The sequence below is a fragment of the Salmo trutta genome, chromosome 23 (genome assembly GCF_901001165.1).
Source record: "Salmo trutta chromosome 23, fSalTru1.1, whole genome shotgun sequence".
NCBI classification, from domain to species: domain Eukaryota; kingdom Metazoa; phylum Chordata; class Actinopteri; order Salmoniformes; family Salmonidae; genus Salmo; species Salmo trutta.
The window spans coordinates 25,673,035-25,689,964 of record NC_042979.1 but is presented as its reverse complement, the minus strand read 5'-3'; the positions used below and the strand labels follow the sequence as shown (position 1 = coordinate 25,689,964).

The following is a 16,930-nucleotide window of genomic DNA, read 5'->3' as shown; positions in this document are numbered from 1 at the left end:
TTAGTGAGAAGGGCAGATCAGGGAGAGTGAATCGTGTTTCCGTTTATGGGTTGGGAGAGCAGAAGGTTCGGAGTAATGCTCATGTTCTACTGAGAGGCAGATTATTGGAAGACAGATCTCCTATCTGTAAACAGGAAATGCTGTGCGCTCTCTCTCGGAAAGGGGCAACCAATAAGGCTGTAGTCATGGTGACCGAGGATAACCTCCTCGCGTCTGGCCGCTGCAGCTGCACACACAAGGCATATCAGGGCTGATCTGAGCTACTTAATGTGAACACACACACACATCCATTCTTCCTGTCTACGGCTCTTCTGAAAGCTATTGAGGAACGGTTCACTCGCCATGTAGATGTGTTGAGACCCTGGATTGATACGGGCGGGGGTTGACTTACCGGATTGCATGCCGGGGTAACCAGATCTTCAGAGCATGACTGTTGCATGCCAGTGTATTAGACCTAAAGCTCCCATTGGGTAAGAAAAAGTCAACACGCCCATTCTGTGTGGAACCATGCTTCTGTTGTCTCTAGTTACTGAGGTAGTTGTCTCCACTGAATACACTTAGACTAACTCATTATGGGTTCAGTCCTTGAGATTGGTGCACAGCACATACTGTATAGCTCCAGTTTACGTGCCAATCTTCCATTGACGGCAGTGTGAGATTTATTCCAAAGTATATTCCAAAGTATGAGTTGTACTTCAGTTCAGTATGCACCTCAAGTCATGATTCCAAACAGTATAGTGCAGTACATCGCACGGTGCTAAATTGAGAGTGGAAAGGCAGGGTTGCTCTCTCATCCCCTCTAGCAGAATCATGGATGGGTTACAACTTCCTATAGTCAGTTCTTCTTTGGAGCCTCCTAGTCCTCCTCCGCTGGCTGTCTGGGCCTTATTTCATACTGAATTTAGGAGCTCCAGCCCCATCCATATTGACGGACAGAGAGGACTGACTGATTTCTGCCTGTTTGAGAGGGGAGAGATGCACCCTAGAGAGGTCTCTACAGATGAATATGGAGCCGCAGGCATTATCAACCTGCCGAGGAGCTGTGACCACACACACACACACACACACACACACACACACACACACACACACACACACACACACACACACACACACACACACACACACACACACACAGTCTTGTACAACTAACCTTGTGGGGACACACAATTCAGTCCCATTCATAATCCTATTTTCCCTAACCCTTATCCTAACCTTAACCCGGAAACCTAACCTTAATCTTAACGCTAACCCCCCTAGAAATAGCATTTGACCTTGTGGGGACCAGTTGGTCAAATGTTTGTTTGTTTAGTATTCTTGTGGAGACTGCTGGTCCCCACAAGTATAGTTAAACACGTCCACACTAGACATGCTCACACACACACTCAAACACACACACTAAAGTATGTAAACTCATAATAAACACACAGAATATACCATGGTGAGAGTATATGGACAGCCACTGTGTGTAAATGTGACTGGTAGATTATTGTATTGACACCACATTCACAGTCTTTGACCAGTGTCCATCTGGCTCCTGAGGACGGTACTGTATATTGTCGCTAACAGGTTCTAAATGATTGGTTTGTAACCCGCCACTGTGGCAAGAACAGCGCTAATGGCTAGAACAGCAGTGGTTCCTGCAAAGAAGCTTGTCCCTGACTCAGGGCTTGTTTCTTTGTATCTTTTTATACCACTATGTATGTCTGTTATTCTACAGAAATACCAGTGGATAGTGTATTGTAGTCCTTTGTCCTATTATGTGATTGCTCCCTGTATAGAAACACTTTGGAATTGCTCTTAAAATATGATTCAATAGCCCTATTGCTCTGTGTAGGTGTGTTTCTGTAGAATAACCCATCAACTCACATGCATGTACTCTACTGTACTCTGCTAACTATTGTACTCTACTGTATTCTACCAACTCTATTGTACTCTACTGTACTATATCGTACTCTACTGTACTCTACCAACTATTGTACTCTATTGTACTTTACCGTACTCTATTGTACTCTGCTGTACTCTAACAACTCTATTGTACTCTACTAAACTCTACCAACTTTATTATACTCTACTGTACTCTATTGTACTCTATTGTACTCTATTGTAGCCTATTGCACTCTACTCTACTGTACTCTACTGTACTCTACCAACTGCTGAATATACCTACTAGAACTTGTAACTGCAGGGATTGGGGGATATTTGATTTATACATGTGTGCCTTAAAGAGAGAGTTTAATGAATACCGTGTATGTCAGAGGAGGCTGGTGGGAGGAGCTATAGGAGGACGGGCTCATTGTACTGGCTGGAATGGAATGACTGGTATGGTATCAAATATATGGAAACCACATGTTTGACCATTAATTCTATTCCAACAATGAGCCCGTCCTCCTATAGCTCCTCCCACCAGCCTCCTCGTGTGTGTGTGTGTGTGTGTGTGTGTGTGTGTGTGTGTGTGTGTGTGTGTGTGTGTGTGTGTGTGTGTGTGTGTGTGTGTGTGTGTGTGAACGAGCGAGCGAGCGACAGAACAGAAGGTAAGGTAGTGGTGAGAGCCTGTGGGCCACAGCATAATGCCTATTCTCCTTTTGTTTAGTCTATAGTCACTAACTGTGGTCTTGCTCTGTGCAGAGGAACTAAAGGCAAGGACATCAACACCATCAAGTCTCTCAGGGTGCTGCGAGTTCTAAGGCCTCTGAAGACCATCAAACGACTGCCAAAACTCAAGGTAGCTGCATCTGTTACCTGTTAGCTCCACTCTGACACAGCAGAAAAGCAACTTCCATGGCCAGTTACAAGTCAAACAAACACATACGGATGCACTCACGAACGTACACACACACACACACACACACACACACACACACACCTGTGCCTTTGCAACACACACACACACACAGAAATTGCAGCAGCAGCCAGTGGATTAAGAACTCCCAAGTGATTTGTATGCGATATAAACTAATCACATCAGTGGGAGAGAAGAGGAGGGTGTGATGTAATGACTGATATCCACAGTGTCTATCTTCATATACCAATTAATCATCCTCTGCCCGGTGACAAATGGGAAAAATGCTAATCTGTTTCACTCTTATCAGGACCCCAGCTCTGATCTTGTCTCACAAAGACTAGACCAAAGTAATTGATGTGTGGAAAGGTAGCTGATCAGACCAAAGATAGCAGCACACCCTGTTAAAGTAATTCATGGGTTGATTGAGATGATTGAGATAGATCAGGGTTAGAAGGGAGGTAAGCCCTACTACTCCCTACCTCTGGTCCAGGGCGTTACATGCTGCTTGCTGAGGCTGAAGGCTCAGTGTCAGCAAGCTGCACGTAACGCACTGGACTAGAGCTAACCACTCTCAGACAGTTAGCTATTTGGACTGAGTGACATGAGTGACATAAAAAATGACTTACTTCCGCTCTGTGAGTTACTGTCTCATTCATCCCTGCTGATACATATTCATTGGGAAGATTTCAAAACGTGCCATGACAGGTAGACAGTCATTCAAACCACAAACTGATCAACAGAGTGCTGCGTAGAGACTGTGTGCGTGTGTGTAGATGGGTGTTCACATGCATGCTAATGAGTTTGAGTGATTGTGTGTATGAGTTTGTGTGTACCTCTATTTATTGGTGTGTGTGTCCTCCTCCAGGCTGTGTTTGACTGCGTGGTCAACTCTCTGAAGAACGTGCTCAACATCCTCATTGTCTACATGCTCTTCATGTTTATCTTCGCTGTCATCGCTGTGCAGCTCTTCAAGGGCAAGTTCTTCTACTGCACCGACGAGTCTAAAGGTCTGGAGAAGGACTGCAGGTACAGCACACACTCACACCATTGACACTGACTGGTATTGGATATGCCCTTACAAAAAAGAAACATGACAAAGTCACGAGAGAACAAATCACCTGAAAAATGTGAATATATTTTTTTAATAATATACAGTTGAAGTCAGAAGTTTAAATACACTTAGGTTGGAGTCATTGAAACTAGTTTTTCAACCACTCCACAAATGTCTTGTTAACAAACTATAGTTTTGGCAAGTCGGTTAGGACATCTACTTTGTGCGTGACACAAGTACCATTTCCAACAATTGTTTACAGACAGATTATTTCACTTATAATTCACTGTATCACAATTCCAGTGGGTCAGAAGTTTACATACACTAAGTTGACTGTGCCTTTAAACAGCTTGGAAAATCACCCAACTTATTGTGGGAAGCTTGTGGAAGGCTACCCGAAATGTTTGACCCAAGTTAAACAATTTAAAGGCAATGCTACCAAATACTAATTGAGTGTTTGTAAACTTCTGATCCACTGGGAATGTGATGAAAGAAATAAAAGTTGAAATAAATCTTCCTCTCAACTATTATTCTGATATTTCATATTCTTGAAATAAAGTGGAAAAACTGAGTTTAAATGTATTTGGCTAAGGTGTATGTAAACTTCCGACTTCAACTGTACATGTTTTTACATGAGTCAGACACGTGTGAAGTTTCACATGTGAATTTGTCATGTGTTTTTCTCTCATGTGACATTTCTTTTTCACCTGTTTATTTTTCATCACTTCCGGCTACATCTGGTCTCCCATCTATTGCCCGACCAGGACTGACCCTGCGTAGCTTCAGAGGCACGCAGCCACTCTCAAATCCATAGACTACGTTATGGATGCAAGGACCGACCCTGCGTAGCTTCAGAGGCACGCAGCCACTCTCAAATCCATAGACTACGTTATGGATGCAAGGACTGACCCTGTGTAGCTTCAGAGGCACGCAGCCACTCTCAAATCCATAGACTACGTTATGGATGCAAGGACTGACCCTGTGTAGCTTCAGAGGCACGCAGCCACTCTCAAATCCATAGACTACGTTATGGATGCAAGGACTGACCAGCCATGATTTCATCATTATAGTTTTTAGTCATGTTTTAAGGCTATACAATGGTTGTTTACATTTACTTTGTTTACAAACATTGGAGTTAAACAAGCTCATATTTTGTGTTCTGATGAGGTACGACAGTTAAACTGAACTCATGAGGCATTTCTAAGTTATTTTCTTCAAGAATCAGTGGATTCGTATGATTAAGTCCAAAAATGTATGTACAACTGAGGATTGAAACTTTAAAAGGCAGTGGCCATCATACAGCAGAACTGTCGCCATTTGAACGTTATCCATTAACCTGCCCCATTTATTCTGTCCACTATTTCACGAATGTCCCGCAAAATCGTTCCCGTCTTGCGTTTGGGCTTTTTAGATGTGGTCACCTTAATTCCCTCAGTGGAACATTGCTACTGCAAAATGTTAACAACATCTTTTCACATGTGAAAAAGAGATTTTCGCAGTTTGAGTCTTTTTTGTGAACATTGCTCGTGCCAATTTACCTCCAAGATAATAATACGATACTGTGCTATTCTCGTTCTCTGTTTCTTTCTTTCTCTCTTTGTCTGTCTCTCTTTCTCCTCTCCCCCTCTTTCCATCGTTCATCAGGGGTAAGTTTCTGGACTATGACGGTGATGAAGTGGCGGCCCAGGATCGTGAGTGGAGGAAGTATGAGTTCCATTATGACAATGTGCTGTGGGCCTTCCTCACCCTATTCACCGTCTCCACCGGGGAGGGCTGGCCAATGTGAGTAGCCCACACCAGCCAATCAGCTCAGGCCAGCCAATTACCTGTAAGGACCTAGTCACATAACCACAGGCTAGCACATCACTGGTAATGAGCTACTCACAAAACCACAGACTAGCTAGCCAATCAACTGTGAAGAGAAATACAGGCCAGCCAATCAAATCAAATCAAATGTATTTATATAGCCCTTCTTACATCAGCTGATATCTCAAAGTGCTGTACAGAAACCCAGCCTAAAACCCCAAACAGCAAGTAATGCAGGTGTAGAAGCACGGTGGCTAGGAAAAACTCCCTAGAAAGGCCAAAACCTAGGAAGAAACCTAGAGAGGAACCAGGCTATGAGGGGTGGCCAGTCCTCTTCTGGCTGTGCCGGGTGGAGATTATAACAGAACATGGCCAAGATGTTCAAATGTTCATAAATGACCAGCATGGTCAAATAATAATAATCACAGTAGTTGTCGAGGGTGCAACAAGTCAGCACCTCAAGAGTAAATGTCAGTTGGGTTTTCATAGCCGATCATTCAGAGTATCTCTACCGCTCCTGCTGTCTCTAGAGAGTTGAAACAGCAGGTCTGGGACAGGTAGCACGTCCGGTGAACAGGTCAGGGTTCCATAGCCGCAGGCAGAACAGTTGAAACTGGAGCAGCAGCATGGCCAGGTGGACTGGGGACAGCAAGGAGTCATCATGTCAGGTAGTCCTGAGGCATGGTCGTAGGGCTCAGGTCCTCCGAGAGAGAGAAGGAAAGGAAAGAAAGAGAGAAAGAGAGAATTAGAGAGAGCATACTTAAATTCACACAGGACACCGGATAAGACAGGAGAAATACTCCAGATGTAACAGACTGACCCTAGCCCCCCGACACATAAACTACTGCAGCATACATACTGGAGGCTGAGACAGGAGGGGTCAGGAGACACTATGGTCCCATCCGATGATACCCCCAGACAGGGCCAAACAGGCAGGATAAAACCCCACCCACTTTGCCAATCACCTACACATGGCCTACTTACATTACTACCGGCTAGCCAGTCACTGGCAATGGCCTACTCACATAACCACAGGCCACTCAATCACCTACACATCACCTATTCACATAACCACCGGCTAATTAGCGTTCCAAATAATTCCAGGCAGACGAGAGGGTTCCTGTCGGGTTCATTGACCCCTGTTGAATGTACACAATGTCCTTTACAAGACGAGCATCCCATTTGACATCCATTCCAAAGGCCAAAGTGCCAATGATGTGGGGAAAATAAATGCTCTCGGGGTGAGACTCGGTGGGGTGAAATCCAGTGGGAGAGGTGTGTGTGCGTGCGTAATGGCGTGCGTGTGCTGAGGTAATGTTCAGGAGGAGACGGCGCTAGTCAGTAAGATGCCTTCATCATTCGCACTAATTTATGGCATGTAGAACCTGACCAGGGTTGGAGTTGAGGACACCACAATGACTTAAGAGCTCTCCTCAGCTAGTCAGTCATTCATCATCTCTCTCTCTCTCTCCACATCTCCTTCCTCGGGGAAACCATTACCCCAAGTACATGGTTTAACAAGAGCTACACAATCAAATGTAAAAGAGCTAACTAGCGTTAGATTCATCTTTAAATAAAAATGGCCCTATTCCCTGTGACTCAGCGAATAGGGCTTGAGAAGGGGTACTACAGCTATTTTTGTTATTCTCAGAAATGAATATATAGCAGAATATCTTCAAAACATCAGTGTTTTTTAGTTTTATCTATACATTTGCTGCATATCTGTTTTAATCATATTCAAAAACTCATTTTTTGTTGTTGTTATACAACCTGGTAAACATTCATATATTCCCTGCTTCATAATATTATTCCCTGCTGTACTCAGTTATGGGAGATGAAAGATGAATATTGGACATATTTTGTTCCAGTAAATGTATGGTTTTTTTCCCCACAGCCTGCTTGTACATCACATATTCTTCTGTGCCCTCCCTCCCTGCCAGGCTGCCTAGTGGTGTATGTATAGGTTAAAACAATTAAACTAGTTAGGCTTAGATAGTATTAGGATAGTTTCCTCTAGGTACATATCTAGAATCAGCTTCCCCTACCCAAATCCTTACTTTAACCATTCATGGGAAAATTGCAAACCTGACCCTCTGTGTTTACCTGTTTTCTCCAGGGTCCTAAAGCATTCTGTGGATGCCACCTATGAGGATGAGGGTCCCAGCCCAGGCTTCCGTATGGAGACCTCTATCTTCTATGTGGTCTACTTTGTGGTCTTTCCCTTCTTCTTCGTCAACATCTTCGTGGCTTTGATTATCATCACCTTCCAGGAGCAGGGAGACAAGGCCATGTCAGAGTGTAGTCTGGAGAAGAACGAGGTACACAAACACAGACAGACCGACACACACACACACACACAAACCTTCCAGGAGCAGGGAGACAAGGCCATGTCAGAGTGTAGTCTGGAGAAGAACGAGGTACACAAACACAGACAGACCGACACACACACACACACACACACAAACCTTCCAAGAGCCGGGAGACGAGGCCATGTCAGATTGTAGACTGGAGAAGAACGAGGTACAGTATTCTGTCTGAACACACGCTGGACCACAGAGATAGAGAGAAACACACGTACACACGCACACAAACACACACTCACACATACACAGAAAGACACACATACACAAGCAGAGAGAAAAATACACACATACACAGAGAACAGACACACTCTCACCTAGTTGTCTGGCACCCAGCAGGAGGTAACTCACTTTTTGTTGAGATGTGCACCAACAATTATTAATACAAGGCCAAGTCATTTCTGCCTCTCCTCTGTTGAAACCGTCCCAGTGTTGGATCTCTCAACACTTTTCATAGCACCTGTGGATATATTTCAGTTGATTTCCTTGCTAGCCTGTTGTTTCCCTCAGAAGGCATCAACACAAAAGAACAGCAACCCTCAGGAGGAGCAACCAGCCCAGTGTAGTCCATCCAGCTGTATCTTTATTTCCTACATCACTGAGGTTCACTCTACAGTGTCCCAAATGGCACCCTATTCCCTTTTATGGTGCACTACTTTCGACCAGAGCCCTATGGGCTCAAAGGCAGTGCACTATGTAGGGAATAGAGTGCCATTTGGGACACAGAATTTGTGTTTTTTGTCTGTAAACTACTGGCTAGTGATCAGACTCCTTTTGCTGCCTTGTCCTGGCATATTAAACACTCCTGGAAACTGTTAGGTTGCATGCCAGCACTTATCGGACATTAGTTCAGCCTTTGATCTTTTTCATTTGATTGTACATTGGTTCTTTTTTATGTTGATAATCAGTGTTTGAACAATATCAGATCTGATTAGGGAGATGAGTGAGTTTTACAAACTCTCACCTCATCCCTCTTTCTCTCCCTTCCCTCCCTCCCCCTCCTCCAACACAGAGAGCTTGTATTGACTTTGCCATCAACGCCAAGCCTCTGACGCGCTACATGCCAGCAGACAAGCAGTCGTTCCAGTATAAGATGTGGCAGTTTGTGGTGTCGCCGCCCTTTGAGTACTCCATCATGACCATGATCGCACTCAACACTGTGGTGCTGATGATGAAGGTCAGTGATGCTTCCCACACACCATCGGCAATGGTCGCGTTCCAGGCTGACTACATTATAGACGCATGCCAGATCTCAGAATGCCTGGATAACTGTACACATAAAATGATATAGCAATTGGATGCCCCTCTGCACAGTCAATAATGTGGCACACAACCATTGGTTGATGTAATTTTATTGTCTGCTATGAAGTCAGCCTGGAACGCAACCTATAACTGGATATAAGCATTGCAAGTTGCCCTTGATCACTGTCGCAGGGTCAGAGCATTTGTCATAACTCTAATTAATGATTTGGGGGTTGGGAAATCTGATCCTAGATCTGTTGTAAGGGGAAATTTCTACCTTGAGTGGGATAACTTTGGGACAGGGTTTTGGCACAGGTAATCAGTATCATTTGGATGGATACATTGAACGTATCCATTGTTGATGTATAAGCAGCCTCTCTGTTGCTTTGGCCTTAACCACATGGTTGATCCATCTGGCTTATCTCCAGGTATTGACCTTTACAGGTCTGTCAGACTGAGGGATGGGGCTGTTGCGGTGACCGTATTACCACCATACTGGCAGCCATAAGTCATGACCACAGTAAAAATCCACGGACTACCAGGCCATCAGGGCCTAATGGCCTGGTAGTCAGAGCTCTATCGTCTCTCCGTCAGGGCCTAATGGCCTGGTAGTCAGGACTCTATCGTTTCTCCATCAGGACATAATGGCCTGGTAGTCAGGGCTTTATCGTCTCTCCATCAGGTCCTAATGGCCTGGTAGTCAGGGCTCTATCGTCTCTCCATCAGGTCCTAATGGCCTGGTAGTCAGGGCTCTATCGTCTCTCTGTCAGGGCCTAATGGCCTGGTAGTCAGGGCTTTATCGTTTCTCCATCAGGGCCTAATGGCCTGGTAGTCAGGGCTCTATCGTCTCTCCATCAGGTCCTAATGGCCTGGTAGTCAGGGCTCTATCGTTTCTCCATCGGGTCCTAATGGCCTGGTAGTCAGGGCTCTATCGTTTCTCCATCAGGTCCTAATGGCCTGGTAGTCAGGGCTCTATCGTTTCTCCATCGGGTCTTAATGGCCTGGTAGTCAGGGCTCTGTCGGCTCTCATTCTGATGTCAATGGAAATGCATTGGAAAATCACAAACACTTTTCATCAAAGCGGTGTAGTGCTTTTAAAACTCACCTCACTGTGATGATCAATTTGAAGAAAGAAGTTCAACAGCAGGTTGAGACTGAGTATAAAACATGGTTGTTGTGAATGTTGTTTCAAAGCCTAACACAACGAAATGGACAACGCTTTCTAAGGTGATGATTCATTCAAAACTCCCGTACACATATAAGAGCTTATGCATAGGCTTATGATGAAAAAATCTGAAATAAAATGATGATTGTGCCATTATACAATACATAGCCTATCGCATATTACCCATGGCAGAAAACACAACACAAAACTGATTTAAGATGTCTGGTGCATAGTTGGTCTAGACTATACCCCAAAATTAAACACATTTGAGTAATAGCCTTTGAGTGTGGACTGTATTATTATGCATACTGGATGGACTGGTTACCTTATGTTATGCTCCAAACGTTCTATCCATGAGTCTGGGTGAGAGCCGTAGGCGATGATGTTGGTTCATTGATAGGGGGGGGGAAGCGCATGTCCTCCATTCCCATTTTGAGAGCATACAGATGACATGCCTTTTTTCCCCTGGCCCTGTTCCTGCCCATTTCATAATGGGCCATTCTACAGTGGGGGAAAAAAGTATTTGATCCCCTGCTGATTTTGTACGTTTGCCCACTGACAAAGAAAGGATCAGTCTATTATTTTAATGGTAGGTTTATTTGAACAGTGAGAGACAGAATAACAACAAAAATTTCCAGAAAAACGCATGTCAGAAATGTTATAAATTGATTTGCATTTTAATGAGGGAAATAAGTATTTGACCCCCTCTCAATCAGAAAGATTTCTGGCTCCCAGGTGTCTTTTATACAGGTAATGAGCTGAGATTAGGAGCACACTCTTAAAGGGAGTGCTCCTAACCGCAGCTTGTTACCTGTATAAAAGACACCTGTCCACAGAAGCAATCAATCAATCAGATTCCAAACTCTCCACCATGGCCAAGACCAAAGAGCTCTCCAAGGATGTCAGGGACAAGATTGTAGACCTACACAAGGCTGGAATGGGCTACAAGACCATCGCCAAGCAGCTTGGTGAGAAGGTAACAACATTTGGTGCGATTATTCGCAAATGGAAGAAACACAAAAGAACTGTCAATATCCCTCGGCCTGGGGCTCCATGCAAGATCTCACCTCGTGGAGTTGCAATGATCATGAGAACATTTTTGACATGCGTTTTTCTGGATTTCTTTTGTTGTTATTCTGTCTCTCACTGATCAAATTAACCTACTATTAAAAGTATAGACTGATCATTTCTTTGTAAGTGGGCAAACGTACAAAATCAGCATGGGATCAAATACTTTTTTCCCCCACTGTAAATCTAAACTAATTTTACATAGTAAAGACAAGATTAAATTGAGAATAGTCTGATGGGTGAAAATATGATCACTTGATTTACATTTACATTTACATTTAAGTCATTTAGCAGACGCTCTTATCCAGAGCGACTTACAAATTGGTGCATTCACCTTATGATATCCAGTGGAACAACCACTTTACAACTTTACAATAGTGCATCTAAATCTTTTAAGGGGGGGGGGGTTAGAAGGATTACTTTATCCTATCCCAGGTATTCCTTAAAGAGGTGGAGTGGCCTCTTTAAGGAGAGAACAGCTGTACAGCCTGAGGCAAGGAACAGAGCGCAAGCTTTTTTTTGTGACTTTCTCAACGCCGCATTAATATCCTATAGTCACATCATCCAGCCCATATATGTTTTGATTTATAACACATTCTAAGGTTTGTATCATTCAAAACTAAAATGGCCAAATAACTCTAAATAAATATTTTTCAAATTATCACTTTTGCGCACAACTTCATTTTTCCCAGAATGGGAAAAGTATCCTTTCTATTTTATTCTGCTAAGTTCAATGATATTCTTCTTACTATAAAATCACATAATATAAAATAATGGCACAGGACTTATAAGCTTATCTTGTCACATGGCTAGATAACATACAGTAGGCCAACTCATATTCTGTTCATCTGAAATACATTTTCTTCATATAATGTTTCTTTAGACCTGATTAAAATAAATAATGGATTTATTGTGGTGTATATACAATTGATTTATTATACTTTTTTAAATGGAGATGTTCCAAAGGAGCGCATCAGTGGCTTGTATGCAGTTGCTATGCATGGAGGCCTGGAGATACTATATGTGTTTGTTAATTACTGGTAAATTAATTAGGCACGGGGTGTTTTTTACACACACACACACACACACACACACACACACACACACACACACACACACACACACACACACACACACACACACACACACACACACACACACACACACTGTGTGACAGATAGAGAAAGAAAGATGAAGGCAGAAGGAAGGGTAACTTTAACAAGTATTACAATGGTCTGTCTGCTTAACATTGGAAATGGACATGCCGATTATCATTTCCTCATGTTCAGTGGGAATGAATGTTGACCTCTGACATCTTCCCGACCTTTGCCTGACTTCTGACCTCTGCCTTCAGTTTCACGGTGCTCCGGAGCTGTATGAGGCCATGCTGAAGTACCTGAACATTGTGTTCACAGCTCTCTTCACACTAGAGTGCATCCTCAAGATCATCGCTTTCGGACCACTGGTGAGCCTCCATCTCTCCATACATTACAGCACATGGTCACTATCTATCTAAGCATTTAGGAAAATAAACTGTAGACTAATTTTGGAATCACTCAAGTTGTCTTTTTTGGGAAAATACAGTTGAAGTCGGAAGTTTAAATACACTTAGTTTGGAGTCATTAAAACTCGTTTTTCAAACCACCTCCACAAATTTCTTGTTAACAAACTATAGTTTTGGCAAGTCGGTTAGGACATCTACTGTGTGTATGTCATTTTTCCAACAATTGTTTACAGACAAATTATTTACTTCTAATTCACTGTATCACAATTCCAGTGGGTCAGAAGTTTACATACACTAAGTTGACTGTGCCTTTAAACAGCTTGGAAAATTCCAGAAAATTATGTCATGGCTTTAGAAGCTTGTGGTCTACCTTCAAACTCAGTGCCTCTTTGCTTGACATCATGGGAAAATCAAAAGAAATCAGCCAAGACCTCAGAAAAAAACATTGTAGACCTCCACATGTCTGGTTCAGCAATTTCCAAACACCTGAAGCTACCACGTTCATTTGTACAAACAATAGTACGCAAGTATAAACACAATGGGACCACGCAGCCATCATACCGCTCAGGAAGGAGACGCGTTCTGTCTCCTAGAGATGAACGTACTTTGGTGTGAAAAGTGCAAATTAATCCCAGAACAACAGCAAAGGACCTTGTGAAGATGCTGGAGGAAACGGGTACAAAGTATCTATATCCACAGTAAAACTAGTCCTGTATCGACATAACCTGAAAGGCCGCTCAGCAAGGAAGAAGCTACAGCTCCAAAACCGCCATTAAAAAGCCAGACTACGGTTTGCAAATGTCCTCTGGTCTGATGAAACAAAAATAGAACTGTTTGGCCATATTGACCATCGTTATGTTTGGAGGAAAAAGGGGGAGGCTTGCAAGCCGAAGAAAATCAACCCAACCATGTAGCATGGGGGTGGCAGCATCATGTTGTGGGGGTGCTTTGCTGCTGGAGCGACTGGTGCACTTCACAAAATAGATGGCATCATGAGGGAGGAAAATTATGTGGACATATTGAAGCAACATCTCAAGACATCCGTCAGGAAGTTAAAGCTTGGTCGCAAATGGGTCTTACAAATGGACAATGACCCCAAGCATACTTCCAAAGTTGTGGCAAAATGGCTTAAGGACAACAAAGTCAAGGTATTGGAGTGGCCATCACAAAGCCCTGACCTCAATCCTACAGAAATGAAAAAGCATGTGCGAGTAAGGAGGCCTACAAACCTGGCTCAGTTACACCAGCTCTGTCTGGAGGAATGGGCCAGAATTCACCCAACGTATTGTGGGAAGCTTGTGGAAGGCTACCTGAAAGGTTTGACCCAAGTTAAACAATTTAAAGCCAATGCTACCAAATACTAATTGAGTGTATGTAAACTTCTGACCCACTGGAAACGTGATGAAATAAATAAAAGCTGAAATAAATCATTATCTCTACTATTATTCTGACATTTCACATTCTTAAAATAAAGTGGTGATCCTAACTGACCTAAGACAGAGAATTCTTTTCTAGGATTAAATGTCAGGAATTGTGAAAAGCTGAGTTTAATGTATTTGGCTAAGGTGTATGTAAACTTCTGACTTCAACTGTCGATGACTGAGTACCAGGGTGGGGAAGAGAGACAGAGAAACAGAGGCAGAGATAGAGAAAGGGGGAAATCAGGACAGAGACTGATAAAGAGCCTTTGTGAAAACATTGGAAGGTTAATGGATGGCCAGGGGTAGTCTGGATGAGCGTCGGCTGACAAGCCTTCAGCAAGAGCCACCGGGGAGGTGAGGTGTGTGTTGGGGATGATACAACAGCTTAAGTTTAGGGTATGAGGGTGGGAAGGTAAAGTAGTGGGATAGAGGGATGGAGGGAGGGGAGGAATTCATCTCCCAGGCAGCTCCGGGCCACCTGGCCCCTCTGCGAGGCTCTTCATCTCCAGATTCATTCACATTTCATCCCCAGGCTCATTTGTCATATGGCTTTTCTCACACGCCAATTACCTCCACCTGTTCAGCACTTAGCCCAGATGGATGGGCCTCTCTCTCTCTCTCTCTCTCTCTCGCGTCTATGTAGTTTCAAATTGCTATGCTCCCCAGGAGGAGCGTATGCTCACTGCCATGCCACCTGACAGATTCACCTGTCTGTCTTAAGTCTATGCCGCTGTTTAGAATCTCTTAAGTGTGTGTGTGTCTGGGAGTGAGTGACACTCTGTAGGCTATATATTGGATGGCCTTTTAATGAAACTCAAAGCAACTCATTAAAAGCCGCCTCATTTGAGGAGCTTAGAAGACATGCTCTGTGGAGTGTGGCCTGAGGAAAGCATTTAAAGAGCAAGGGCTTGGTACCAATCATAATAAAACTTCTTTATCCCTCTCCCTCCCCCCTCTCTCACCATCTCTCCCTCTATTTCTCTCTTTCTCTATCTTCCTCTCTCTTCCTCTGTTGCAGAATTACCTGAAGGCAGCTTGGAACGTGTTTGACTTTGTGACAGTATTGGGGAGTATCACAGACATCTTGGTCACAGAGATTAAGGTAAGTGCTGCTACCATGACCCTATACAATATCTTACTTTATGTAAGAGCTGCTTCAGTACAATGTGCCCATACAACTTATTTTATGGCAAATATAAACTCAGCAAAAAATAAACGTCCTGTCTCTGTCAACTGCGTTTATTTTCAGCAAACTTAACATGTGTAAATAGTTGTATGATCATAACCAGATTCAACAACTGAGACATAAACTGAACAAGTTCCACAAACATGTGACTAACAGAAATAATGTGTCTCTGAACAAAGGGGGGGGGTCAAAATCAAAAGTAACAGTCAGTATCTGGTGTGGCCACCAGCTGCATTAAGTACTGCAGTACATCTCCTCCTCATGGACTGCACCAGATTTGCCAGTTCTAGCTGTGAAATGTTACCTCACTCTTCCACCAAGGCACCTGGGGGGAATGGTCCTAGCCCTCACCCTCTGATCCAACAGGTCCCAGACGTGCTCAATGGGATTGAGATCCGGGCTCTTCGCTGGCCATGGCAGAACACTGACATTCCTGCCTTGCAGGAAATCACGCACAGAATGAGCAGTATGGCTGGTGGCATTGTCATGCTGGAGGGTCATGTCAGGATGAGCCTGCAGGAAGGGTACCACATGAGGGAGGAGGATGTCTTCCCTGTAACGCACAGCGTTGAGATTGCCTGCAATGACAATAAGCTCAGTCCGATGATGCTGTGACACACCACCCCAGACCATGACGGACCCTCCACCTCCAAATCGATCCCGCTTCAGAGTACAGGCCTTGGTGTAACGCTCATTCCTTCGACGATAAACGTGAATCCGACCATCACTACTAGTGAGACAAAACCGCGACTCGTCAGTGAAGAGCACTTTTTTCCAGTCCTGTCTGGTCCAGCGATGGTGGGTTTGTGCCCATAGGCAACGTTGTTGCCGGTGATGTCTGGTGAGGACCTGCCTTACAACAGGCCTACAAGCCCTCAGTCCAGCCTCTCAGCCTATTGCGGACAGTCTGAGCACTGATGGAGGGATTGTGCGTTCCTGGTGTAACTCGGGCAGTTGTTGTTGCCATCCTGTACCTGACCTGCAGGTGTGATGTTCGGATGTACCGATCCTGTGCAGGTGTTACACGTGGTCTGCGACTGCGAGGACAATCAGCTGTCCATCCTGTCTCCCTGTAGCGCTGTCTTAGGCGTCTCACAGTACGGACATTGCAATTTATTGCCCTGGCCACATCTGCAGTCCTCATGCCTCCTTGCAGCATGCCTAAGGCACATTCACACAGATGAGCAGGGACCCTGGGTATCTTTCTTTTTGGTGTTTTTCAGAGTCAGTAGAAAGGCCTCTTTAGTGTCCTAAGTTTTCATAACTGTGACTTAACGACCGTTCCACAGGTGCATGTTCATTAATTGTTTATGGTTCATTGAACAAGCATGGGAAACACTGT

The 16,930-nt window shown here is 44.0% G+C and overlaps 1 protein-coding gene and 1 long non-coding RNA gene across 2 annotated transcripts in view; one reads left to right on the top strand and one right to left on the bottom strand.

The window, feature by feature from the left end:
- The window catches only part of LOC115159666 (voltage-dependent N-type calcium channel subunit alpha-1B), a 254,642-nt gene that overhangs the window by 210,693 nt on the left and 27,019 nt on the right, over nucleotides 1-16,930 (top strand). The window contains exons 30-36 of the mRNA XM_029709608.1: nucleotides 2,629-2,725; nucleotides 3,651-3,811; nucleotides 5,481-5,618; nucleotides 7,759-7,960; nucleotides 9,015-9,179; nucleotides 12,832-12,942; nucleotides 15,421-15,504. Of these exons, the coding sequence (XP_029565468.1) occupies nucleotides 2,629-2,725; nucleotides 3,651-3,811; nucleotides 5,481-5,618; nucleotides 7,759-7,960; nucleotides 9,015-9,179; nucleotides 12,832-12,942; nucleotides 15,421-15,504 (958 nt within the window). The remainder of the gene's footprint in view (nucleotides 1-2,628; nucleotides 2,726-3,650; nucleotides 3,812-5,480; nucleotides 5,619-7,758; nucleotides 7,961-9,014; nucleotides 9,180-12,831; nucleotides 12,943-15,420; nucleotides 15,505-16,930) is intronic.
- On the bottom strand, nucleotides 6,305-8,688 carry LOC115159670 (uncharacterized). The gene is made up of 3 exons (XR_003868931.1): nucleotides 8,320-8,688; nucleotides 7,746-7,905; nucleotides 6,305-6,343 (listed from the first exon to the last, which is right to left on the bottom strand). It is a non-coding gene; the product is annotated as an uncharacterized LOC115159670 (long non-coding RNA).